This window comes from Pezoporus wallicus, unplaced genomic scaffold (assembly GCF_028554395.1).
Source record: "Pezoporus wallicus isolate ANWC-B61680 ecotype Strahan unplaced genomic scaffold, APGP_CSIRO_Pwel_v1 contig_3573, whole genome shotgun sequence".
Taxonomy (NCBI): domain Eukaryota; kingdom Metazoa; phylum Chordata; class Aves; order Psittaciformes; family Psittacidae; genus Pezoporus; species Pezoporus wallicus.
In genome coordinates, this window is record NW_026642425.1 from 500,428 (window position 1) to 527,898 (window position 27,471).

Consider the following 27,471-nt stretch of genomic DNA (forward strand, 5'->3'; position numbering starts at 1 on the left):
TCCTAGGCAGAAGATAATTCTCATTTTAGCAAAAAGACTAACCACCACTCCAGTTTTGGATTCAATCTATATTTGGAAAAAAGTCAACAAGAAAAATGATGGACAGAACTGTCCTAATTCACACATTGTACTCCAGAGGTTCAAGAGAAACAAACGCTCCCCCCCCCCCCCTCCTCCCCCATGTGTATCTCTGGATAAAATTCAGCACCCTTGCATTAGCAAAGGCAGCAGGTGAAACAGGGAGCTTGAATGGTACCTGCGTGCAGACCTCTTTGCTCTTATTTAAGTTAGTAGGAAGCAAAAGTGCTCAAGAGGAAGAAGCAGCCTCAGCTCTGCTGTGTTACTACTTGACAGTAAAGATACATGATTTTAAAGATAAGATACATCGCAGTATGAGAATTCACTGCCACATACTTTGCTGTTGAATCACTGCCAAGAAGTGTAACTCCACCAGGTTTTGTGCTACTTCACTCACACCAGCTGTGAACCCCAGTTCCTTCTAGGAACCTAGTAAAACACTTAAGAGCTGCCTGCTGAAATGAATTCTTAACATACAAACATCACAAGTGTGTAACTGAACTGGAGCAGATTCCCAGCAGGTGATCCCTAGCAAAACATGAAGTGTGGCCCCAAACGTGCTCAGAGCAGGGCTGACATATGGCAAGCAAGGTGCATTTTTAAAGAGTTGCAGAGTTAGACCCAACTTCCTGTCCAAATAACATTTTTTAAAATAAACTGGCCCCAAATTCTCCTCTAATCTTTTAAGATAGCTCAATATTTCCAAAGTGAATATAACTTTATAAACCAACATTAAAAAAAGATGTTTGACGATATCTTAAAAAATACCCAGAATATCAAATTAATTCCAGTCCAATGTTACAATTAGTTAGTAATACCTCCTGAAAATTATATCCTTACAAAAAAATGTGGGTACTGAAGTTAAAAGCATCATAAACCCGAAAATACCAACGATCTTTTAACGTTTAAAGACAAATTAGAACATTCTTTGGAATCACCAGGTTATTAAAATGTGAGTTTCTCTCTGGTCTCCACACTGTCTTTTCAAATCACTGTGTACGGATTAAGTCTGAGCAGTTTAATATCCACTGTCGGAAAATACAGTCTCTGACCAGTAGGAGGCTACATTGATCAGGAAAACACTGGCATTCTCTTTTTAGTACTGATTTCTGCCAAAAATAAGAGACTTTCGAGCACAAGACAGAACAGCCCTGGTTTAGGAGATAATTATTTGCTCTTCTTTTCTAAAATGCATTGTATATGTACTTCCAGTGCAAATTTTTCCAGCACTTTTGACAGGCAAGAAGGAAAGGGGGAAGAAGAGAGACACCCTCCTATGGTCTTGCTTGGAGGAACCAACAGCCATAGCACACTGAGCTACCAGCTCTCCTTATTCTTGAAATCAGTTCCCACTGCTGGCAATTTGAAATATTAAAGATTTCATTTTTAAGATTAACAGATAACAGGTTAGCATGAAATCTGGCTGTGGCTATGGTTTTATGCATGTAAAGATCGGTCAGAGATTCTTTCCCCTTTCAGCATTGGTTTGAGTTAATTGAAAACAAGTCTGTGGTATTTCTCCACATGTGTCATGATATATGAGAGATCTGTCTGACTCGGGTTTGTATCTCCTGTCGACACAAAGGGCAGGTCTCCAGCTGCAAGGCACACTCCATACACAGGTCACTGCAGAAGAAAAATCAGTTAAAGCCTGCATTTACAGTGTGAAAAACTCAACAAAACAAGACAAAACCCAAGCACTAAGCAGTTCAGTTAGCCTCCTAAAAACACACTCAAGTCTTTCAGAATGGAGATTAGGAATTGCAAGTCAGGTGCTGTGGATCTACAGACTTTGAGTGGTGCTCCTGTTGCTCAGCATCTTAAAGATCCAGTGCCATTGGTTGGGATTACACTTTGTTCATCTGGACATTGGATCTGGAGTGTGGTCCCAGTGCCCTGCTGGGGCTTGTTGCCACTTCTTGTGGACACGCACAGGGCACGCCTCATTTTAACTTTCCAGCATCCAGATGCACGGCAAGACTGCTTCCATCCGCAAGTGCTCTAAAAACACTAAGGAACTGGATTTAGCTAAATTAATTTCGTAGTAGGCTCCTTAAAGGCAGGAAAATGCTATTATCATATTACTCACACTGCTGTCCCATTTTTATGTCTTAAGAGAAATTTGTTACTTGAAACAATCCACTTGTTGAACATTTAATGAGTATTTGGGCATATAATGAATTTTTTGCTCTCCTCATGTGATCCGGATTTCACAGCACCAGTACTACACACGTACTAAGCAGGCACTGATCTAGTGGACGGTGTCCCTGTCCATGGCAGGGGGGCTGGAAGCAGATGAGCTTTAAGGTCCCTTCAAACCCAAGCCATTCTAGGTTTCTAAATAAACCTTTGATATCAGGGAATAAAGACTCAGTAGCTCAGGGGTAGCATACGTACATTGCTGCAGTACTTCCCTGCCCCCAGACACATGTAATTAGGGATTGTATCTCAGGTGTACAGTGAGGGAAATAGTGGGGATGCTATGCTTAACCCCCGTCACATCTGGAAGAAAAGGGGTTATTTCCTTTACTCTTGGAAGTCAATCAAGATAAGGAGGGACTGCATCTGATTTCACCTAAGCTGAATGTCAAACACATTTTTCCTGTTTCTTTGGGTTTGGTTTGTTTTTAATGTTTTACCTGTGTCCACACGGCCTGAGTTCTGTGTCTGCTACCTCATCACAGCAAAGTGTGCAGCAGTTCTCTCGGATACTCACTTGCTTCAGCAAAGCCAGACGCCTGTGTCTGAAGGAGACACCCCCACCCCCCCATTAGTTTGACTCAAAACAATAAATCCACACTTACTCTGACTGTGCTACTCAACACTACTGCTGATAAACATCAATTGTAACTTTCCCCCCAAAAAGCTTAACACACTCAGAGATGTTCGAAAGAGTCTTCAACTCCCTGTTCTGGTGTGTCAGAAGGGGACAAAGAGAGCTGAACACTTAAAATAAATTGTTCTTTGGCATCTGTGTACTTTTAAGAGTTAAGGAAAAAAAAACACAAATGAACCACACAAACCAAAATATCAACAAATTTCAGAAACCCTACAATGATGTAGCGGTTTAAAAGAATAGAAATTAAAAATAAAACCAACAGCCCAGGGTTGCTTAAATGGAAAAAAAAATCCCCATTTGATGAAATAAGACATTTCAGATGTGAAACACACACATTGCACAATCAGAACTGTTCAATGGCAAGGTGAGTGTCTAACCCAGACTATACCCCAACACTGGACACATTAAATTCTGCACAACTCTATTAAGTCCTGTGATGGATAACTTGGGTCCACTCAGGCCCTTGATTTTTTTTTTAATTCCCTATCACTTTTAAGATCAATGCTATGTTTTAATTTAGGATTGGTTTATAGTTTCCAAACAGTTCAGGCTGTAGGGCAGGGACAATATTCGTGTAAACAAAGAACAAGTGTCCCACCTTGAAGGGAGTCTTTCAGTGCTATCACATAGCAAACAGGCTCTGTCACAAGAGGCCAATTTTTTTTTATCAGGCATGAACAGGGAATGAGTTTTCCCTGGTTTCTCTCCAGGGTATTGGGAACTGGATGAAATGTTGTTACACTTCCTTAAGTGTAACAACAGGATTTATTTTTTTTAACCACAAACCTCAGCACCACTCTAGAGGCGGTGCTTTAATCCAAGTAGCAAATCTGGGGTACACTGCTTGTGTTCCAGTAAGTTATTTCATTACTAACAGCCTAAACCAGAAAAGCCATTAGTTTGCGTTCCTGCCAGAAATTTGGTACATTAAGGAAGAATATATCCAAACCTGTTTTTATCTACCTTGATTTATGGTTAGGGAAAGTACTTCTAAATTTGAGTAACCTTTGTCAGCACTGTCATTCACAAATAGAGACATTTTCATCTGGATCAGAAAAGGACAACTTAGAGACTTCCAGTCATTCAGTACCTCTATGCTGCCAACATCATGAATTAGGTCAATTTTAAATAACACATCTTTTTTTAATTAGGACTATACCTTCTTGACCAACCTAATAGTTCTTAGACAGCAAGGGGCACTTTCACTAAGAAGTTTACTATACAGTAGTAGACCACTTAAGTTTAGCTTTTTTTTTTTTGGTGTGTGTGTGTAATTTAATGGATTTTGGCTGTGTATCTCCTACCCTTCTCATTAGGTTGCAGTGGAGCCTTTTCCAAAGGAAACCTATGGAGGTGTGACGCTGTAAGATTAATATTGCCAAGTATAACATAAAGACTATGCAACTTGGAACTATAAAGACTATGCATTTTATTTCTCCAGATGCAAACACAATCAAACTAGACAGGATTACCTGGGCAAAATGATCTTCTCTTCTTCTGTCAGAAAGGCATAATCATTAAAGGTACTAAACTTCATTGATGGTGGGTACTTGAAAGGTTTTGCCCCGAAGTTGAACTCACATTGTTGATAGGACATGAAGCTAGCTGCGGCAAAAAAGCCAGATCTGCAATATGAGAAACAGACATTTTAGAGTAACAAACAATAGGAGAGCTTTCCAGACATGTTACTACTATTACCAGACAAAAAATATACCCTGAAACAAAGTGTCCTGGGTTCAGCAGTAGCAATCATTTTTCTCCTTCTTAGTAGCTGGTGCAGTGCTGTGTTTTTGACTTTCAGCCTAGGAACAGTGCTGGTAACACCGATGTTTTCAGTTGTTGCTCAGTAATGCTTACTCTGACCAAGAACTTTTTGAGTCTCATGCTCTGCCAGGTAGGAGGGGAAGCCGGGAGGAAGCAGAGAGGATACCTGACCCAAACTAGCCAAAGGGGTATTGCATACCACAGCACGTCATGCCCAGTATATAAACTGGGGGGAGTTACCCGGAAGGGCGAGATCACTGCTCAGGTCGTGCTGGGTATCAGTCGGTGGGTGGTGAGTGGTTATATTCTCTTCCCTTGTTATTTCCCTTATCTTTATTATTATTGGTGGTAGCAGTAGTGGTTTTATGTTATACCTCAGTTACTGGACTGTTCTTATCTTCACCCATGGGAGTTACATTCTTTCCATTCTGCCCTTCATCCCTTCGGGAGCAGGGGGAGAAAGAACGGCAGGCAGTGAGTGAGCAGCTGTGTGGTTCTGAATTACTGGCTGGGCTTAAACCATGACAAAGACAGAAGTTACTTCAATAGGCAGTTCTACAGCTAATTGCCAGAAAAGCCTCTAACATACCCAGTTACAGCTGCACATGTTCACTTTAGTTCTCAACTTCTGAATTTACTATCAGAGTTCAGCTGAATTTACTCTGAGTCAGCCAATAAAGGCTGCTTACTCTACAGTTAGCATTAGTCGCACTAAAAGCAGATACATCCATTTGAACAGCCTACAGCCCAATCCTCTTTACACTGATCAGCTCAGATATCTCCTTCAGCACTGGACAGAAGCATTTTTCTTCTAAACAACTGCTGTTTAGCAGAGCTGTGAGGAGCAGCACCAGCTGCAAGGGACACCTCCGTATCCACCACTCCCTCTGCTTTAAATGAGCGGGCAGGAACTGGAGAGCTTGCAACGCTCACACACTTGTGTGGAACTTGCACAGGATGAATCCAGGTGTGACCACTCTTAGCACAATGCCCATCTGGTCCTCCTTGCCCATGAAGGATTACCTCAGGACAGCCATCTTTTCTTCACAGCCACCTTGTAAAAACACCACAACTATCACTTCTTTCAGTTTTATTTACTGAAAGGGCCTGAGCTGAGTAATACCTTAAGTTCTAATCAAGTAACAGAATCAGTTGAGTATATAAATGACATAATCCACATGAAGAACTGCAAGCTGAATAGATAAGACACTCTGCAACTCTTTAAACCAAACTATGCTTGCGTCTCATACTTAAAATTTAAGGAGAAAACATGAATGAAATTATTAGCTCAATATTACTTTATGTAGTACTGTAATGCTTACTTTAGCTACACAAGAAGCTTCTTTCTCAAGTATCACACCAGCTTATCTTTTCAGAACTAAAAGGCTGAACTTCTCCATGAGTGTCAGGAGTTGGCCGTGTGTTAATTTTAACAGAGCTGTCAAAATAAGCCTAACACCTTTCTGTAATGATACCAAAAGACATCCTCCCATGAATATTCAATATGTTACTGCAGGAACTGGTCTCGGTGAGCAGCAGTAAGTAAGCAGACATTCTTCAGCACTTGCGGGACTGAGGCTTTATATATATATATATATATATATACACATATATATACATACATATACATTTAGATACATATATATATATATATATATAAAGATAAAAAATTCCTCAAGGACTACTAGAAATACATTCATCTTTGCTACAACTGCATTCTATTTCGGTGCTGTGCTAGCTTGACAGTAGAAAACATCAAGTTGAGCCTACCTTTGGAAAGTTCAAAGTATTTACTTTGGACCCTGAAACCCACCTGTAAAATTATATCCTTCTCACTGATTTCTAAGCAACTTTCAATTGGGAAACTTGCTTAATGATGGCTTCAAGTAAGCAAATATGAATGTACATCTGAAATGGGAAACACTTCATGTAATTAAAACAATTATTACGCAGGTCACTGTCCTACCAAGTGAGCACATACTTACATAGCAGATGAAAATACTTGCTTCTCAGCAGGAAGCTGGTTTCCATTTAAATAGAAGATCATTAGCTTTTCGTGCAAGTCTAGTAGAAATCCTATTGTGTCTCCTCACATGCAAAGCAAAGAAAGATTTCAGTTGTTAAATACCAACAGCTGAAAGTTACTGTTTTAAATATCACATACCTCACTATGAGTTGTCTCACTTAAAAGGAATTGTTTGCAAAAGTATATGGGAAGAAACACTGACAGAAATAGATAGATAGATGGGTAGACAGATAAAAACAGGAGAAAAAAAAAAAAATTAGCATATTTTAGTCTGCCAGAGCATTAATACTACACAGTTGTAGAAGTATTGCAGGGTATTTGCCAAAGCCAGAAAAAAGCTCCACTCTGTCTCTCCCTGGCTGTTTACACCTGTTGAAAATATCCTCTGAACACATACTTGTCAAAATCTAAGTTTCTAACATACTTGTGCTATTTAAGAGGTGTTTTAATTTAGCCATCCTTGGGAGAAGTTTTTAACAGAAGAGAAGGCAGCACAGTTCACACAAGCATGGCATGCAGACTCCTACCAAGATTTTAAAGCTGAGATCAAGAACAGAACTTTGCTGTCCAAGTAGTTATCCAAGAATTTAAAGTAAGCAAGACAGTGCAACACCTCCTTAAGACAAACAAAAGTCTAATTCAGAGATAAGGGTTGTTTTTTTTTTCCCCTTCTTTAAAATAACCCTTTCAACCCAGAAAGGAAGATTTCAACCCTATTTTGTAGGGCTACAAACATCTGGACAGAAGCCTTATGATTAAATGCCCATCCAGCAGTCAGTTGGTGCTATGATTTGTACTCTGCCCATAAAAAAAACAAACACCCAAAACATTTAGCCAACAGGTTCTCTTTAAACAGACTGTGGAGCAAGGGCGTGGTGCTGCTTTGTACATTTAAGCCACTGCAAATACTAGTAGACGCACAATAATTATTAAGCTTTTGGTATCATCGGGATTAGGCAGTAACTGCTCTGTTTGCACCTATTAACAAACTGGTTTTTAGACACCTGCACATCCTGTGCAGCAATCCAGCTAGGATCTACAGCAGAAGATGGGCTGAATACCTTCTTTCCAACAGGGATGGGAATGTGGTTTACTTCTGGCATTATACCAAATCAGCTGCCGGCAGCCATCGTAGGCACAGGAGTATTCATCGTCCCCAATGCCATAACCTTCCTTCAGAAAAAAAGTAGAGTATTTCAATCTGCAAGCAGTCCTCACACAGAAGTGGTCAAGTGTATTTTTATTTAGCTACACTACTCATCCAGAGCAGGAAGGGTTCTCCCACCTACATAAAGACAATTCTTTCCACCTAGTCTTAAGTTTCATTTTCACATCAAAAGGACTTGTTGAGGTGAGCAGCGGGGAGGAAGGGGATATTGTCTCCCAAGTGTTTTTCATTATCTGAGCTCAAATCAGTCATGTTTATTCAAATATTTAGAAATCAGAAGACTAGTACCCAAATAGCTAGGTTAATTTTTTGCATGTTAAAACATCAAACAGAACTGTAACCACCTTCTTAACCTTGAAATCCCACTACCAGACCTCTATTACCTTCCCACCCAAGATATCCCAGTGCCACCAGAACGTACAGAACACAGAGAACAAATCCACTGTCCCTTCACTGGATCTGCTGCATATTGTGTGTAGCTCTTTCAGTGCCAGCCTCGCTCATTTTGTGAAGAAGTTATCATGTGATAGTGCCAAGGTCCGAGACAAATGCAGAAGTAGAAGTTTCAGAGTGGAAGAAGAATCTGTCATGTAGGAAAACCCAAATACGCAACCCAAAAGCACTACGGAAGATAATTTCCTCGTGCTCAGCATGGTTTGTCTGGAGCGCAAGTATTAGAAAGCATCCAATTACACAAGCCTCCAATGTCCCAAATTAAAGCTCAGCCTAGCTAATGGGTGTTTACTGTCATATTTAGGACTAGTCTTTTTGTTACATGTGCTCTAAATAAAGAGCATATGGCTAGTCTGATGACTGTATGTGCAACATACCCAGAAGATAATATCCTGTATTTCAGGTAGACACACAATGAGTTTAAACAACAGCATTTAGCCAACAAGCTGTAGTAAGAGAAAAATCCTCCTGCTCAGATGTGACACTTTCTGTTTTCATACCATGTACAGGAAGCACAGACAGAAAAATGCATCTACCCCAAGCTCCTTACCAGTAAGTGGGAAAAATCTTTTAAGCCTCTTAGCAGTCTAAAGCAGACACATCACCTTTTATTTCAGTTTCTATTACACTAAACATCTGCAATGTCTGTGCTCAGGGCAGGTCTGTATGAAGCTGCTAGAAATGCAGGACTGGACTGTGGATGTGATGTACATGTCATACACCAGTAGAGAACAATGCTATTTACATGAGTAACTAGGAGAGATGGAGCAAGACAAGTGAACTCACAGGAAGACTGAAATTAAATGGTGAGAAAAGCTACTCTCTCATTCCTTGGGTTTCTTCCCACTGGTGTTTGTTTCATGTCCATGATGCATTTCTCTTATATACACCCACCATCAGTATTTACTCACATGTATCTTTTAGCCTATCTTCATATTAGCCATATTAGCATTTGACCCAGCTATACAGAATTACTTTTTCTATAATAATCAGAAATGAGCAGTTTTAACTGCTTATCTCCATGTTAAATATATAAACATAGTTCTTCTCCTAAATTAAATTCCAAGTAGGAGTAGAAAGCTATGCAATTACAACAATAAAAGGCTACAGGTACATTTCTTACTCAAGCTCAGCCAGTAGTAATGTCAACTTAAAGTCCCAGCACTACATTTCCACTGTGCTCAGTGGTGGTAGACTGGCCATACTCGCTTTCTGTACTACAATTCTACCTTGCACTTGAATGAACTTCCATTAAAGTTCAGAAGGCTGATCATAGGGGAAGTCTTCCCTAAGCTGAAGCAGACAAGTTTTTTGGGTAGCAGTCATTACACTTTCTTAGTATTATGGAAATACTGAAGTAAATTATGCTACAGCATACTGAGTTTACAACAGGCATACAGAGTTACCACGAAGACTTACGAAGAAAGAAGTCCTAGTTACATCTCTGCTAACAGTCAAGATTATTCTTTGACTACAGGCTTGGGCTTCCATGTGCACGTAGCACATTTTGCTTTAATGCTAATAAGTACTTGATTTTAAAAGTAAGTAAAATAAGTAAAATAGTAAGTAATAGTAAAATAAATAATAAAATAAAAGTAAATAAAATAAATAAATAAATGTAAAATAAAAGTAAGTAAAATAGTAGGAAGAATACTTAGAATAAGATACTAAGTTATCTGGATGAGAGGAAGATGAAAGTGAACTATAAATTAAGTGTACTTAAGCTGTATTATCAGAATAAAGGCAAGAAGGGTTTCATCTTTTCTTAATCCTTATTTTCTTAAAAAAAAAAAGCTGTCACAGCCAAACCATATCATATTGCTGTTACCAACAGATCCAATGATACCATGCATTGAAATGATTTCCCTTGCGTTAAAGAGGGTAATGAAATGGCTGCTTGATGACCTGTGTAAGGCAAAGCACGTGGTAATCTGCTGTTTCCTCATGAGTAATGGTTTACTTCCAAAAACAAAGGACAGCAACAACCACTTATCTAAAGAATTTCCAAGAGACTAAGCCACAAGAAGTTATTTTCCTGAAGCTTTCACACAACAGCAAGTCAGTAACATGCTGCCACTGCTAGCAGCTATGTGCAACTTGCATGAACAGTTTCAGTCAGTGAAAACATAGCCTTCTCTTGTACCGCTGTGTTCAGCAAAAGAAAGCTTCACAAAAGTACAGAAGTATCAAAGGAAATGCACGAATGTTCAGTACTGCCACAGAATAACCAGAGCTATGCTCCCGAGTGTAAATAGGAAAATACAGAAGTTACATCATCAGCTAGACAACATTACGTGTACTCACATGATTGAGAAATTTGCTGTCTCTGGTAGCCCATCCTATCTGCATCACTCCTGAAGTAATAACTGTAACTTCATAGTACCAAACGCCAGAATCAACGCAGAATGTACATCTAACGCTTTCAAAGGATGAGGCATCACATCGAGCCTATCAAAACCAAACCAAAAATTAAGTTTCTACAAAATTAGCAAGCCCCTTTCTTCTCTGGAACAGGTTTCTTGCATATAAGAATACACCAACATAATTTTAGAGGCATTTCAGACAGAAAGTGATCTCTCTTTACAGCAATCATTGTCACGAACTCATGAATAGGCAAAACTGAGAACTGTTCAGTGGTAAACCACAAAGGAAATTAAAAAAATAAATAAATAAAAAAAAAGTAGAAAGTTGACAGAGTCCATTTTAAGACTAAGACAGCCAGGACAGAAAGACCCAGGTCACTGGTTGTTAGCTGACTCCTGGTTTGAAAGACAAAGAGGTATTGAATGTTAAAGCATGAAGATCCACCTGTAAGTAGTCAAACAAGTTCTTAGAAAAAGGTGGGGGCAGGTGGAAGGTAAAAAACGACTTGTGGCTGAGCCAAAACTCCTGCTGCTATGGGCTTTTCAAGACTAAACAGGACAAACAATAGGAATTGTATTTTATGAACAATTTTAATCAAAATGCATGAAAAGCCAGCTGTCTCTTCAGCATCCTTGGAGAGGGACTTTGTACAAGGGCCTCTACTGACAGGACAAGAGGGAATAACTTTAACCTGATAGAGGGGAGACTGAGAACAGATCTTAGAAAGAAGTTCTTCCCTGTGAGGGTGCTGAGGCCCTGGCACAGGTTGCCCAGAGAAGCTGTGGCTGCCCCATCCCTGGCGTTCAAGGCCATGCTGAATGTGGCTTTGAGCAACCTCGTCTAGTGGAAAGTGTCCCTGCCAATGGGAGGGGTTTGGAACTGGGTGAGCTTTAAGGTCCCTTCCAATCCAAACCAATCTGGGATTTTAGGATCGTCCTCACTCTTCCAAAGTTTTGGGGCACAGATACAGGTGTTACTTTAGTGCGAACATTTCTCCAGCTGAGATCAGTGTAGCAATGTTAGGGCCGTCTGACAAAGCAAAGGTTCTAAACAAAGCTTTCTAAACAGAGAATTTTAATTCATTCCAGAAAATAACAGGAGCAAATAGCAATCCAAAAGAGTTTAAAACTGTCTTTTTCTTCAGGCTCCTTTTTAGCTTGGAATCATGAAAATATATCCTACCTCTAATCCATGTGGAGAGATCTTCAGGTATTCACTGACATCATTACTGTTCAGCATAGCCCTAATGTTGGTCAAGTCAACCTTCTCATATGTAAACTGCCTGCCTTCTTTTAAAACTGCAAAAGAACGCTTGTTTTAATCACAGCTGCAGCAATCCTTTATTTTAATTATTTCACACCTGGGCAATCAATCTCTCTAGGATCCAGTTAATTTTTAGCATATCTGAATAAGATATTGACATTTTGCCAACACGAAAACAGTATCACTTCCAAAAAACTGCATGCTAAATATATCTAAACATGAGTGTACAACCTAGACCTCTGACTAGAGTTCCTACTGTCTAGTTCCTACTTTCAGGAAACACACAGGCAACTGCAAGGCATCCAAGTTCATACCAAGGAGCCACTGCTTCAGGATTTAGAATTGTATTTGTATATTCAGCGGGGCAGAGTTCTTCTGATTCACCAGTGGACAAGATTTTGGCCATGGGGAAGGACAGAAAAGGGAAAACAAGAAACTTCAACTGAGCCAAAGCAGCTCTTTCTCCCTGTATCCCCTTTTCACATGGAAGTATCAGAAGTATTTATCTTGCCAGGTGTCAAGTTGCTGACACATGCACAGTAAGATCTCAGATTTGTAAACTAAGACACTTCAGATGTCCCAAGCTTGCTACACACTTACACCGACATTTACGAAACACAACTGACATTGGCCTTCCATACGCTAGCTAAAGACCAACAAGACCTTTTACTCAAATTTACCCAAAAGGCATTAGAATCTACAGGGTCTTTAGAGTTGCACCCTGCAAATTACAACTAAACAAGCAAATCTGATGATTATTCATCATCCTAAAGGGCAGATCTCATCAAGTGCTTTCTCAAACACTTTTTCACTTTTGATCACAAGACTGTATCTTTACTTTAAGATGTCTTTAATAATGCTTTGAGACTGCACTGCTGGGATGTGATCACACTAGTGACGGTCACCAGGACATCAGTAATCCTGCCATTCCAGAGAGAGAGTTGCACTACTTAGCTATTCAGCACATCTGCTGAAGCATGGGTTACAGAAAACAAGGTGCAAAGAAGAATTTTCATTGCAGCTTCAACCTGCAGAGTTTAAACTACTTCCTTTCACAAAAATTTTTCTTGCCAAAATTTCCTTTCTATGCAATTCCATTGGATCTATTTGCCCACCTCCCTACCCCCTCTCCCCCCTTTTCTTTTTTTTTTTTTCCCCTTTTGAAGGAGAGTGGTTACAAATGCAATCTGGTATATCTACAGTAAGTGCTTATACAAAACAAACACAAAAGTAGCCCTCCATCTCTTTGGAGAATTGATTAATATTAAATGAATCCATCCCTTTCTTATACTTACACAGATTGTCTAAACTCCACTGGGCACAGAACCCAACCTGGCGTTTTAAATAGTCCGGATTATCTGCCCATTTCTCGAGCAGGATCAGCTGGTCACTAATACATGATTGAGAAACTGTTATTTTATTTTCACCTGCAATGACAGCAAAAAGAATAAATGCTATAAACTGGTGAAAAGTTCAGTTAAAATCAGCAACATTCTGCAAATACAGTAGAATCCCCCCTTTAAACCTCAGTATTACAAACAGTATGAAATTCTTTCACCAAGCAGACACGAATTAACTTTGTGCTCAGATATACCACTCTTCAGCACAGAGCTGCATCAAGAGACTATTATATCACAGCTGTTCTCCGTTTCTCTAATAGACATTTATTTCCTTTCAAATAACAAAGGTCTCATGTCCTAAGTCTTCAGCGATTTCTAAGCTGAGAAGGACTGAGTTTCCACAAATCTCTTAATGGTTTGTGGGTGGGGTGTCATTAAAGCAATAAGTATTTTTTCATGCCTACAAGTACCTGTTCTCCACCTGTAATAGATTTATTTCAGTGACAAAGGCCTCATGGCCTAAGACCTTCTATAGCAATTTCCAACTGGAAAGTACTGCACTGAGTTTCAGCAAATATCTCAAGAGTCTGCAGGGGTAGAGGGATGTCACTAAAGCAATAACTACTTCTTGTCTGTAAGTGGACAAAAATTTCTCTTCCGTGTTTGTGTTCACACCAACCCAGCCTCTCATGCTCCCAACTGACAATTACACAGTAGAAGCCATAGTATGGCTGTTATGAGCAGTATCAGGCTAATACTTACTTGTTTGTGCAAACTTCTCCAGTGCTATTAGTGCAAAAAGCATCACTGTCGGATGGGACTGGAAGTTCTAAACATGGGCAGGAAGAAAAGTTATTTAATAAATACCCAGCACAGATGGGTAGGAGAACCTGTTAGTCTGTCACAGAATGCTTTTAGGTTGAAGGGGAGCTCCACAGCTCCTTTGGTTCAGCCTCCTGTGGAGAGCTGGTTTGAGATCAAGCTGCTCAGTGCTTTGTCCTGTTAACTTCTAATTATCTCCAAGGCTGGAGATCCTAGGGACTCTCTGGAATCTCAACTTTCTGTAACATATATAACCAGTATTTACTACATATGACCCTAACTTTTCACAGTAACAACAACAAAATGCATTATAATTGCTATGTATGGATACATACAAAAAGATGGAAGACACTTACCAGGCTCTGAAGTAAATATTCCAATATGCCTGGGCTGAGTAAGCCTATGCTCGCAGGACCTACAAGAACATTAAAAGTTAAACACATCCATGGGAACTACTCTTCACGGCACAGATCTTTTAAACATAAGACAAAAATTAAAGAACTTTTCACCAAAGCAGAACTATAATGTAGAATCATTGAATGGTTTGTGTTAGAACAGACCTTAAAGCTCATCCAATTCCAATGCCCAAGGTGTCCAAGGCAGGGACAACTTCCACTAGACCAGGTTGCTCCAAGCCCTGTCCAACCTGGCCTTGAACACTGCCAGGGATGGGGCAGCCACAGCTTCTCTGGGCAGCCTGGGCTAGCACCTCACCATCCTCACCACCTGCTGTCTAATCTTAATCTCCCTCTCTCAGGTTAAAGCCATTGTCCCTCGTCCTGTCCCTAAAAGTCTGAAGTCCCTCCCCAGATTTCTTGTAGCCCCTTTAGGCACTGGAGCTGCTCTAAGGTCTCCCCTTAAGGAGCCTTCTCCAGGCTGAACAAGCCCAGCTCTCAGCCTGTCATTGTTTCCAGACAAATATTTGGTATACATTTAATTACACAGCTACTGACAAATTACAAACATATTCAGTTTACCTGCTGTAAATGGGCAGAGTTCTATCCATACTTCTGAGATTTTAAATAAAGACTCCACCAGCCTCTGCTTAGTATTTTCATGCTCATTACTTTTCAAAAAAGACTGGCTCCCTTTTACTTCCAGAATCAACACATAAAGATCAGCTCTACTGATCAGCAGCCCAAAGTAAGTAAAACTGAGCATCTAATGTAGCCTACCTGACAACTTGCAGCAGCACCGCAGCAAGCAACCAATTAAAAAAAGAAAAAAACCAACCCTGAAATACTGTCTCCTTTATCAAGAGAAGTACATGGGAATCCAACTCTGATATCTATGAACTCAAACAAATTGCAGTGGGCTCCAACACAGCATTAACGGATTTGCTACCTGAGCTGATACATAAAGATCTCTGTCCACTAAGATGAAAGCAGAGATAGTATCTCATTTTGACTTTGTATAACAGGGTAGAAGTATTATTGTACGAAAAAGCTTCCTGTCCTATTTCTTTACTTTTTTTTTTTGACAGAAATACTGTATTTTTCTAATAACCAGTAGGTGATACCAGACAACCACTTTTGCTACTTTTCCTGTCCACTTTCAGAAAAGGAGCAAAAAACTAGATAGAAACCCAACCATCAGTGGGAAGGAAACTTAATCATTAGTTTCCAGCAGGGTACTAGAAATGGCAGGGAATAAAACTTTTTTTCTATATGAGAAGACACCTTTAAATAGCATACAAAGAAAATAGCAATTTTCTTTCAAGTAACATAGATGAGAAAATCTTTTCTGTGACCTACAACAGAGCAATACATGTTTAGCAGGAAAAAAAAAAAAGAAACATGTATTTTTTGTTTCTCTATAGCTTAGAAGTCTACTAATTTGATACTTCTGTCTACTGGCAAAAGAACTACTTGTCCTCAGTAATTCATGCACAGCCAGAGTAGGTACACAGAAGAGACTAGTAACCAGTGCTGAAGCAATATACCATAAATACACACCAATCCACCATTACTAACTATGCATCAGAACGATCTGAGCTTTAAGTATGTGGGATTGTGAATATCTCATTCAGACCCAAGCTACGGAGCACTCAATGTTCTAATTACACAGTAGATTGTCACATGAGGTCTCCCCTCAATGCAAAACATTATTCAGTTCTAAGAATGTTTCTGAACTCATTTGCAGAGTGGGTGCTACAGCAGACGGTGCCTCAGTGAGCAAAGTGCAAGTTTCCTGAAGAATCCCACTGCTTTACCTGCTAGCTTCTCTGCTAAGCAGCCCAGCACGGCCGTTGTATTCCGGTGTCTGGCAGGTTGACAAGCATCCTGGCAAGCAGCAGCTCCACTTAAGTTTAATATTTCAGTTAACCTCTGTAATGCATCCTGAAAAAGAAAAATCAGAACTCTCACCGTCACTGACAAATAGAGCTTTCCTCCCAACTAAATATAATACCACCAATTATTTTTATACTGTATTACTAAAGTCAGCATCATATCACAGACAGCTTAGGATGGTTATCTTTAAAGATAAGAATATAACAAAGACCAAATGGGAAGAAAAGTTCAACTTAACTTTACAATTACTACCAGGTTGGTCATTAGTGTGATCAACAGTTCTGGACACTCGGGACACAGACAACTAACCTACCTATATAGCAAGAACTAGACTAGTAGACAAAGGCAAACTACCAACCAGCACATGTGGCACACCATCTATTCTGTTTCCAGTACCCTAAAATTCACACCCTTTCCAAGCTAAAATGGCAGTTTTAGACTATAGAATTCAGGACTAAAGATATAAACTCCCCACAAAAGAGGCCACAATCCCCATCATAAATTTAGGAAGCTGTCAGCTTTGCAGGATGTCATAAATGGTATTCTTGAGAGCATAAATGGCTTCCTGCAGTCACACTGATTTAGTAAGTCACCACTGAGGGTAATAAATCTAAAATGCCATACTTTGACTTGCTTCATTCAGGCAGTATGGTATGGATAAGGTTCAAGATACAGATCTATAAAATACCCTGTTTTCAGAGTAGTTAGGGGTTAATCTAGAGCCAGAACAAGTTCTCCACAGGGAGAACCCCCACCCCCAAAGTTACAAATGCCCCTCAACTTTCCAGACTTCATGAAAGTTTCAGCTAATTCAGATTGAAATTGCACAATCTGAGGCTAAGATCTAATTAAAATAGAATAACTGTTCATATTGAAGTCATCAGCAGGCCATTTGGAGAAAAATGAGTACTGCTCAAGTTGAATATGTATGGTTTTTTTGAATTGTGTACTGAGCCACACTCAAATCAGTTTACTGTGTTAGGGCCTGAGGTCTGTACGGAGATCACACTGAAAAGTAGTTCTGTTCCCAAAGGAAAAACCACAAATCCAGAACTGATGAACAGGACTGACACTACATGGAAGGAATAGAGAAAGGACGACTGAGCCACAAGCCTCAGATGGAAAAGCTTCACTAAAATTAGATTCTCGACATACTGATACTGCTTTCAGCCACTACTAGAAATGTCACAGAGAGCAACTCTTTTGAGTTAAACAAAGACTTTATAAACAGTTTACTACACTGCCATTTTAAACTTCATGGACTTCATAGCCTAGAATAATAGAAAATTAAATACAACTTGCTGCTGTTCTGCAGCTGTCACAGAAATGGAGCACTGACTTAAAACCCTTAAGAACAAGATCTTTAAATTAACCTGAACAGAAAGAAAACAAACAGCAGCAGTTTACCAGGCTACCTGTGACCAGCAGATCCCACAACTTGTGCCATACAGAGATTCTACAGGAATAAAAAGCTCTGTGTGCCCTAGAAACAGCTTATTTCAATTGTCTTGTTAAGGTCAACTATTTAATAGCTAACTCCTTAAAGTTAATAGAAGTCATGTGGCTTTCAAAAACTAAATCATTTGATCCCTAGCTGCATTGTACAGCTGAACAAAAAATACAAAGCCACTCTTCACGTGGCACACTCAGTGTCTCCACTGCCTGACTTTTTCAAAGAAGGCAAAATTTCTTGTCATAGCTTTGTTTTCAAAATCATTTTGCAGTTCATGTGACAGCCATCATACAACGCTTAACTTGATCAGAAGTCTCAGATGGCTCTAGGATATTTGCTAGAGGAAACAAAATCACTTGACTAGCTCTCCAGCCACTCATGCGTTTATGCAAGACAAAGCTACGACTGTCTTATATCCCTAACAATGCCAACAAACAACTAGAATTGACAGCATAAGTAGATCCTTAAACGAAAACTGCAGTGAGGGCATCATCAGCTTCTGATGAAATTACATCATGACAAGCATACAGGTTCTCTGTACAATCACCACATTTAAAGGTATTTAGGGCCTTGAGCAACCTGGTCTAGTGGAAGGTGTCCCTGCCTGTGGCAGGGTGTTTTGGAACTGGATGAGCTTTAAGGTCCCTTCCAATCCAAGCCACTTTGTGACTCTATGATTCAACAGCAGTTAGCATCCCAAGGCCCCGGCTAAAACACCCACAAAAGTGCTGTAAGAACACCTAGGGTCACACTCTCATCCAAAAAACAGATCAGTGGTCATTGAAAAGTATTGAAATTTGCCAAAACTCTAACTAGATATTTCATAGTTAAAAACACCTTATGTATTTAACTTAACACACACTGGTATTACATTTCTTATGCACAGGGCAAGAACAAATTCAGTAGTGACTTGTAAATGTGCAGCTTCCAGAACTGGAGAACAAAAAGGCACAACTTGGATTACTTTTATGGCATCTGCATAGCATGCATGTACCATGAGGCAGGAGATGACAGCAAGAAAAACAGCTAAAGACCAAAGGCCTCCTGTTCCTCTCCACGGGCCACATTTCCCCACCATCTCCCCCCCACCCTCCACCCACCCACTCCCCCTCCCAAGCTTCTAGCCTTAAGTGGCAATTATATATCAAGTCACCACAAAATACTCCAAATTGCAAGTCACAGCCACTTTCTGAACAACTCACAGTCTTGTGTCACTGGTGAAACCCTCCCAGGAGCTGTCAATGGGTGTGACAACCATGAGTAACTGAAATTCAGCCACAGATAAATACATCTGCTTTAGACTCACTTTTGTTGGCAGTGGACATTCATCAAGTAGCAGAGTTATAACAGCTGGTCCCAAGGGATCTTCTAATGGAATAACTCTAATTAAAGACTGGACCACTTCCAACCAGCCTTCATCTGTCAAACACAAAACAGAAGTAACGCTCAGACTTAACACTGCAATCCTGAAGTGCTCAAAATACATCCCTAAATATAAACTGAAGAACAACCCAACAGTTTTGGTTGTTTCTTCTTCTGTTGTTTAAAAAGAAGTTTCAATTCAGGGCAAAAAGTTTACAGCAGCTTAGCTACTAGTGAACCCCTCTCTTATTTGGAAAAAAATCTAGCCCAGGCCAGAGCACTTGTGAGCTCACACTGGTATTAGGAGGGAACCAATATGGACAAGCACTTTATTTCACTGTGGTACTCAAGAGTTCAGTGTCCAGTGTCAACTCTTAAGTGTTATATACTGCATTCCTGATGACACCGAGGAAGTATTTCTTCCAGCCAGAACTGGAGGACTCTTCCCAAGTTCCCTCAAATGGGAAGACATGGGTCTCTGAGGAACTACATTAGCTTGTCCCATGCCTGGTGGTCTGAAGAAAATGTGTTTTCCTAAGGAACAGCTCTCATCGCTTAATGAGTAGACAACAGCTTCTATATGAAAGTATACAATAAGCCACATATAAGATGTTAAACTACCAACAAAGTAAACATTTGGATTTACAAGAACGTAGTTCCCTTCAAAGTGCCTGCATGTAAGAGTGAGGTTAAGAAGACCTAGTGCTCCCTTCAACAGTGACAAGTAAATAGGTCATACACTGGAGTTTTTGTTTGCACATTCCCCTGAAAAACATTTTTCTGAAGTGCTGTAATATCTAATCAGGTTGATTAATTTATTATGATCTAGAAATATATTTCCTAAGACCAGTAGCAACTCTACCAAAAGACAAAAAAATCACCTAAATCAGAAATTTAGTGGAGATCTTGAGATGGGAGAATTTCTCCTACTGTGACAAAGTTGAAACAGCCCACGTTGACACAGCTCATACTGCCTGAGAACTTAGGGACAGGGTTGGAACGGCTACATCAATAAAGCAGAGGTAAGGATAGAAAAACCCCAAACAAATGTACATACTGTTTGCCTGTATGGGAGCACATGGGTTTAAACCATGTCTACCATATGCATCTAGGTTGGCTCCGCCTTGCTGCGGATGAAAATGCTTTGTGTCTTATGGTTTAAGGCCATTACAAGAAGTTTGTGGACAATCATTGGCTGCTTCTGGAGAGTTCACATGGAAAGTTTAACAGAGTTCAAAGCTGAGGCAAATGCAATGAGCTTCTGAGGGTAGAACTAGTAGAACTGTATTTTGGATCCCACCTCTCTAGAGCTACACCAAGTTGTAACTCATGCTGCTCACATGCATTCATCTTTGCAAAGAAAAGGAGAGTTGTGGCTTTGTTCTTTTGGTGGGTTCTTTGTTTTGTTTTGGTTTTATTTTGTTGTTTGGGTTTTTTTTTGTTGGTTTGTTTTTTGTTTGTTTGCTTTGGAATCACAACTTAAATGCCCAACACAATGCCTTGATACCTGTTTCTGCCATTTCATGCAACGTGATCATTGAATAAGGAGGCTCCTGGTCACTGAAAGAGATATTACACAGGTCAAAATTTATGCACAATTATCAACATAATACACCAAATGATAATACACAGACAGAAAATGACTCCAGTATTTAACAAAAGGAAGTTACATAGGCTGCAGACTGCTAATACCACTTTCAGATCTGAAACACAGATGGGAATGGAGATTTCTCTGGCTCAAAGTCAACATCTCCATATCCACAATAGCTGATGAATAAAAGGGTGATCCGTATCTGCATGTTGAAAGGCTGAACATAATCCTTAGGCTAAGTGCTGCTCAGCAGGGTTCCTCAGAGTATGAAGCAAGAGACTGTGTCCGAGGTTGTGAAGTGAGCCAAGAGCAGTGCACAAGGGACGCAGCTTAAACATACTTTCCCCCAGAAATTCTCTGCTAAATATATAAATACTAAAAGAGAACAAAACAAAAACCATCCACAAAACTGAAAGGTGAGCCACTTGCGAGGATCACAGACTTCAAACTCAGTAACAAGCTGTTAAGAAGTAAGGCAGTTGAATAGAAGCTATTTAACCCAGTCACCTTTCAAACATGAAAACCATAAAGAGTTCAAATTAGATCAGTTCCTGAGACTCAGTGATGGACCAAGGACAAGAAGCTATGGCCAGGTCTGTCCATCTGAGCATGCACTGCTGCTGGGAATACCTAAAGCAAGATCTCAAAATCTTACTTAGTAAGCAGCACAGAAATCAGACACTGCAGCATGTCCTAAACACCTTATTTGGGCACTGTGGATTAACCCCAGGCTTAGAATGGTACCTGCCACACTCAATTTCTATCATAGAGGCCTGAAATTAAATTGGAAATGTGAAATACAGAATTTTAGACACTTTCAACACAGATTAATCATGCAGATAATAAAACTACCTACTTTGGAGAGATTAATTAGAAGAGAAAAATCGGTTGTGACTAAAGAGATTCACTGTGAGCACATGTTTTTCGTACCAAGCAAATTAACACAATCTTGACTATTTCCACAAGGCAAGGCTAAAATGAAGTTTCACAGAATCCCAGACTGGTTTGGGTTGGAAGGGACCTTAAAGCTCATGCAGTTCCAACCCCTGCCACAGGCAGGAACACCTTCAACTAGACCAGATTGCTCCAAGCCCCATCTAACTTGGCCTTGAACACTCCCAGGAATGGGACAGCCACAGCTTCTCTGGGCAACCTGCGCCAGTGTCCCACCACCCTGATGGGGAAGAGTTTTTTCCAGATGAGCTTCCTCATTTAGAAACAGAGCAGTCATTCTTGTAATTTCTTAATTTGCAAAGCAGCACTTCGTATAAACTCCAAAAAATTAGCACTTATTCTTCTGAGGCTAGGAAATGAAACTTCTTTCCTTGTAGAAAAGAGGTATCTCTAGACACAAGGTGAAAAATAGCACTTGTCAAATATGGTTTAGGTCCAAACTTTGAGATTGAAAGCTAACATAAAACTGAAGCAAACCAGAATTCATTGTAGATCACAGGGTAACAACTTACTTACACTTCATTTCAGAGTGTTCCATGCATTAACTTTGAGTACAGATTTTGGAAAAGAATGTCAGAAGAATGGGTTTGATTTCTGTTCTTTGGACTGCTGCCTTCTGCTTTCCAAGGCTCTACTGTCACACTGAAACCCGTATCTCCAACCTGCTGTTATTTACATAGTTTCACATTAGCATGACTTTATTCTGGCACATTTTTTGACATGCAAAGAGATTTGTCAGCTTCCCTACCATTTCCTTCCATTGTAGTGCTTTCAAAACTGAAAAAATCAGGTTCTAGGAGGAACAGGTGACAACAGAACATACTTACTCCTACAGTGTTGCACCTACACTGAAAACCAAGACTTCCAGATGTGACTTTTTTTCCCCCAAGCAAGCATTCCTATTAATCTAACAAGGGCTTATCATCAGCTTCAAGTCCAGCAGAAGAGCTCCTTAAATTTTTTCAGACACATTTAGAGAGTTTGCCTTATGAACAGACTCCTCCATTATTCATAGCCATAGCTTTCTGTCTTTCTGCAAGAGCTTGTAATACTTAGCTGCATTATAAAACCAGCTGGGGTTTACCAGCTGCCTTAATACAAACCAAGTGAAACTCATTTTTGAGCTCCCCACATCCAGGTATCATACAAGGAAATGGGTCTAGCAGAGGACTTCCAAGATGGTTGGTGGCTAAAGAACATGACACAGAAACATAAGCTATGAGAAATAGGTTTGCTTATCCTTAAGGGAGAGTAGTAGAAAGGAGGAGGTATCATACTGCTGTCTGCAACTGTGCAATAGGAAAGAAAGAGCAGAGTCAGGCTTTCCAGAGTGCACACAGCATGCATGTGTTAGAATATGGGAAATTCCAGCTTTTAAAACTATTTAAGCCATGGGCATGGTCAAACACTAGAACTGGGACCCAAAGAGGTGGAGGATTCTCTGTATCCTGAAGATGTTCCAGCATTTGACTGGATAAAATCATGAGCCACCTGCTCCTGCTAGACCTGGGTTTTAAGTGGGAGGCTGGGTGGACGAGCTTCATGAGGTCCCTTCCCACTCACATGGTTATGGGAGTCTGAAAGTATTTCACTGGAGCCTGTGTTAACTAAGAAACACAGCTTCAGAAATTTGTCAGAAAGAGGACTCCAGGATCAGCAAAATAACCGCTTATTGTCCCTCAGTAGCGTAGGAAAGCACTTACAAGAGTACAGAACTGATTGCAAGATCCACAGGAACAGGATCAGCTATGCATGAAGTGTTGTGAAACAACTTAAGAAGCTGAACTGAGGCAAAAGCATGCGAGATTAGGGAAAGGCTTTCAAAACAGTTTTACCTTTATGATTTGAAGACAGACCACAGAATAAAACCTGGTTAAAAAAACCAAAGCCTTCAGATTTAAATGTTCAGGAAAAAAATGCTGGTATTTCCATTTAAGGCATTTTACAGCAGGAAGGCAAGCTCCTCCTCTGCAGGCACATTCCAAAGTAAAAAGCAGGTGTATGAATCAAGGCTCACATTCTGATCCTCACAGACCTTAAACTCAAACCCCAGCTGTGAAGCTAGAACAGTTCTTTTCCTTCTGTTTTGGCCTTGCAATTCCTAGCCTGCACCTAACCCAAAAGATGATGAGTTAATTTATCCTATCATTTGAAAGGTCCTTTTAAAGCTTCGTAGAAAGCAATGCAAAACAAACAAAATAGGACTAAACCATAAATATCCCCAACACCCTTAATAGATGCTTTGAGCATGCAAAGAACACAATAGTGGGATCAGGAGTTGAACAGTCACAACATGCAGTCACTTAAAACTGGAGAGAAAACCTCAGTCTGTTTGTATAAGCTAACAAAGATCAGAGCTCTTAGTTTTGCTTAACCATTTCCAAAGAAGTAAATACAGCCTGAAAACAAAAATCTTGCACAACCACCAATTTTTAGGACAGAAGTTCCCAAACTCTGGAGTGTTTGTTGCTTCCTAAACTGTGTATCTATGCCACATAAGAAACACTGAGCACATTCCTCATCCCACCTGGGTGTAGCGCCAGACAGGAACTGTGAAAAAGCTCTCAGCTCTTGGAAGAGTCTGTACCTGTACACTTAGGAGCTACTTCTGTTACCTAGGAAAGGTGCTCCTCTCCAAAGTCTCCAGATGGAAACATGTGACTGTTTCAGGGATGGTCAGGTGTAGATCAGTGAGAGGATGGAGCCACAGTTTGAGAGGAGACAAGAACATTTTCATTCATGTTGGATTATTCCTTGAGGAGGTACTTACTTATCTACTAATGTCCGAATTACAGCCAGCGTGTCAAGTACTAGCCCATCCACATTCTGTTTTTTCCTTCTTGGCTCATGAGGCCCTCGACCCCTCCTGGGTGGACGGACAGGGTCCCTTGGGTGGCTTCTTGCTTCAGGAACATGTACTCTACTGTTCTCCGTTTGCCAACTCCGAGATTCCACGTTGTCTTCTGCTCCACTGTCATCGCGGCAAACACACGAGTTTCCCATACTGCCAGCCCTCAGGGCTCCCAGTAAGCAGGGAATGTGGTGCTCTAGAGTCAACAGTAAACCTTGAAAAAGGCTTCTGCTAGCATAGAACACAACAAAAGCAACTACAATCATCTAGAAAGCTTTAAGAGTAATGTTTGTGGGATCCTGAATCGTGATTTTTTTTGCATTATAAGTGTTGTTACCAGATGGACTGAATGGGAAATCGGAGACTTAGTTTCTGTTACAATCAGTTAAAATACACATTGGTCATCCAGAAGGAGGTCTGAAAAAGCAAATCCAAAACAGGAGTCAGTGTTTCTACTTCTAATGAATAGCAGAAGAATTCCTATTATAGTCAACAGAATCAGTCTTGATGGATAAAGCACCTCAGAAACAAAGTTTGTACCTGAAATCTATTGCAGGGAGGGGGAAAGGAAGGAAGAGGAAGTGCCCTGGGTAAAGTAGCTCTTGCCCACACATTATTCTTTTCTATACTACCTATTATTTCCCATTTCTTCCACGGTTTTTGGATACAGAGGAACAACTTTGTCTAGCAGTGCCTAGCACACTTTAAATCGAGCACACTGCTACCCTTTAAGTACTAAGTATTATTACCAAACCAATTTTGTCTGTTCTTTATAAAGACATAATGCTTAGGCCACCCAAATAAAGGCTGAACTCTTAAAGGTCTTGTTTCTTATCAGGATTATTCAGTATCATTCAGTATCATTTCCAGAAAGAGTCTACAAAATAGCCAAAATTGTGAAGAGCTGAACTTACAGTAATGGCATATCTCAACAAACTGTAGATTTAACAGTTAACTGTTTAGTCCATCTGTGCATAAACATATCTTCTGGAACGTGTCTACATCAACTGGATCCTCAAAGAAGCACCAAGTAGTGACCCTGAAATAAACAGGAATTACAGACAACATTTTAATGCCTACAGATCTAACTGGAATTTTGAACAGGGTGTTTTCCATGCAGGTTTATGCTTGCTCAGATCTAGTGTCAAACCAATCTTCCCTTTTTGGGAACAAAAACTAATTCAATCATTCTTTTGTTCTTTATTCAACTGGTTTGGACCAAATACAGGCCCACTAGCAACCAAGACTGTAGGGTAGTCTCTCCAAACCATACATTGAGAATGCTAGTAAGAGCAAGAAGATTCAGACCCCCATTTCATCAGAAGTGATTTTTCAAGCCATAGGGTGTTTTTCTATAGATCATTAAAGTTTCACCTAAAATAAAACCTTACAAAAGACATCATTTCACTACTTAAGCACTTCAGGCATACCAGAATAAATAAGTAACTTTAAGACTAAGCACATGTTACTCTTTTAAGAATCGTTTAACCTGATTTAAGGTAGAAGTCATGCTGAATATCCTGTAACAGGTTATTATTATTATACAATCATTAAATAATTTAACAGTATGCATGTGGCACCATAAAGTTAAAAAAAAGGCAAAGACCTTTCAAACATGAAAGGCTGCCATTGGGACAAGATCATAACAACATTACTTGGGAAGCCAGACACTGGTCATATAAGCAAGTCTCTGGATGTCCAGATGTCACTGGAGAGCACTGCAAGCAAGCTCTCAGACTCTTTTCTAGTTTGAGCTATGTTAACTTCTTCTAGCACAGTGAAAGGTTCTGTATTAGGAAATTAACTGAAGGCTAACTAGGGAAGAAAAAAATCCCTCAAGGGATATTAACTGCAAAAAAATTACAAGATCTGGACAACTTGTTCAAGAAATTCCTAAACCACAGATCATTAGAAGGGTTCTGGCACCACAATGTGCTTGCCTTACTCTCTTAAGCAGTTGGACTACAACAAGTGGTGAGACACAAGGCTCAGGAGCCCTTCCACCTGAGCCTACACAGCTGTTGGCTTCATAGTCAGCCAGTCAAAAGTGCATGTGAGGGAGCCAACAAAGATTGCATGGATCTTAAACAGAATTGTACAAGATCACAACAGGTTCAGATGACTTTGAAAGGTTGGGGGGTACCTGGTAAGAGTTATTTTTTAAAATGGACTAGTTATATTAAACATGAAATATGTCTTCCCAAGCAAAATAATATGCATGGATCTATGAATCTAGATCATTTAAGGGCATTTTAGTAACATAATACTAAAATGTAAAACGGTTACAGATTTAGAATCCGAATTAAGCTGTTCTGTAGCTTACAAAAAATACTAACATAGTGAATCCCTTCTCATCAAAATGAGCAAGGAAAAGCTGTATTTTATGGATTAGCAGTAAGAACCTACCTAAGGACCAAAACAGACATAAGACAAGATCAAAACCAGTTAAGTGAAACCTATTTTTTTCTGGTCAACAACTTAAAGCATGAATAAGAACAAGTGGTTCTGGACAACTCACCCTTAGGTTTGTTTGGCTCAGGAACAGATGGGCTTGCTCACACAGAGCTGTGTGAGTGGACTGTACTTCAGGGTGCAGATGCAGTTGTATCTGGAAGCAGCACTCTGTAAGCCTTTATGGCGAGAAGTGAGTCATCAGGGCTGACTCTGCTTTCACTTTTAGGAACTACGCTGAAGAGTCCCTGAAGACAGATGGAAAAGAACAAACAATTCACTTGGAAACTGCCTCTAAGGTAGATGTTTTCAACCTCCTCCCTACACCCCCCATGACATCAAGCCATGCTGTTATTTTCAGCTACATTCAGCCTTAGAAGATAAATGCTCCTGAGGCTTCA

General features: G+C 40.0%; 1 protein-coding gene across 4 annotated transcripts; it reads right to left on the reverse strand.

The window, feature by feature from the left end:
• Nucleotides 1-172: 172 nt before the first annotated feature.
• On the reverse strand, nucleotides 173-27,293 carry RSPRY1 (ring finger and SPRY domain containing 1). Of its 4 annotated transcripts, XM_057430417.1 has the most exons (16): nucleotides 27,138-27,291; nucleotides 25,534-25,658; nucleotides 24,539-25,036; nucleotides 20,731-20,783; nucleotides 19,168-19,280; nucleotides 16,330-16,456; nucleotides 14,474-14,532; nucleotides 14,058-14,124; nucleotides 13,251-13,382; nucleotides 11,875-11,990; nucleotides 10,633-10,776; nucleotides 7,769-7,880; nucleotides 6,667-6,769; nucleotides 4,390-4,542; nucleotides 2,718-2,822; nucleotides 173-1,704 (listed from the first exon to the last, which is right to left on the reverse strand). In XM_057430417.1, exons 3-16 carry the CDS (start codon nucleotides 24,883-24,885, stop codon nucleotides 1,608-1,610), a joined length of 1,728 nt encoding a protein of 575 aa, XP_057286400.1. In that variant the 5' UTR covers nucleotides 24,886-25,036; nucleotides 25,534-25,658; nucleotides 27,138-27,291; the 3' UTR covers nucleotides 173-1,607. The 4 variants fall into 4 exon arrangements, with proteins under 4 accessions (XP_057286400.1, XP_057286401.1, XP_057286402.1 ...); XM_057430418.1 differs by lacking the exon at nucleotides 25,534-25,658; XM_057430420.1 differs by lacking the exons at nucleotides 173-1,704; nucleotides 2,718-2,822 and adding an exon at nucleotides 6,495-6,589 and having other exon boundaries at nucleotides 4,407-4,542; nucleotides 27,138-27,293.
• Between the last annotated feature and the right edge of the window lie 178 nt (nucleotides 27,294-27,471).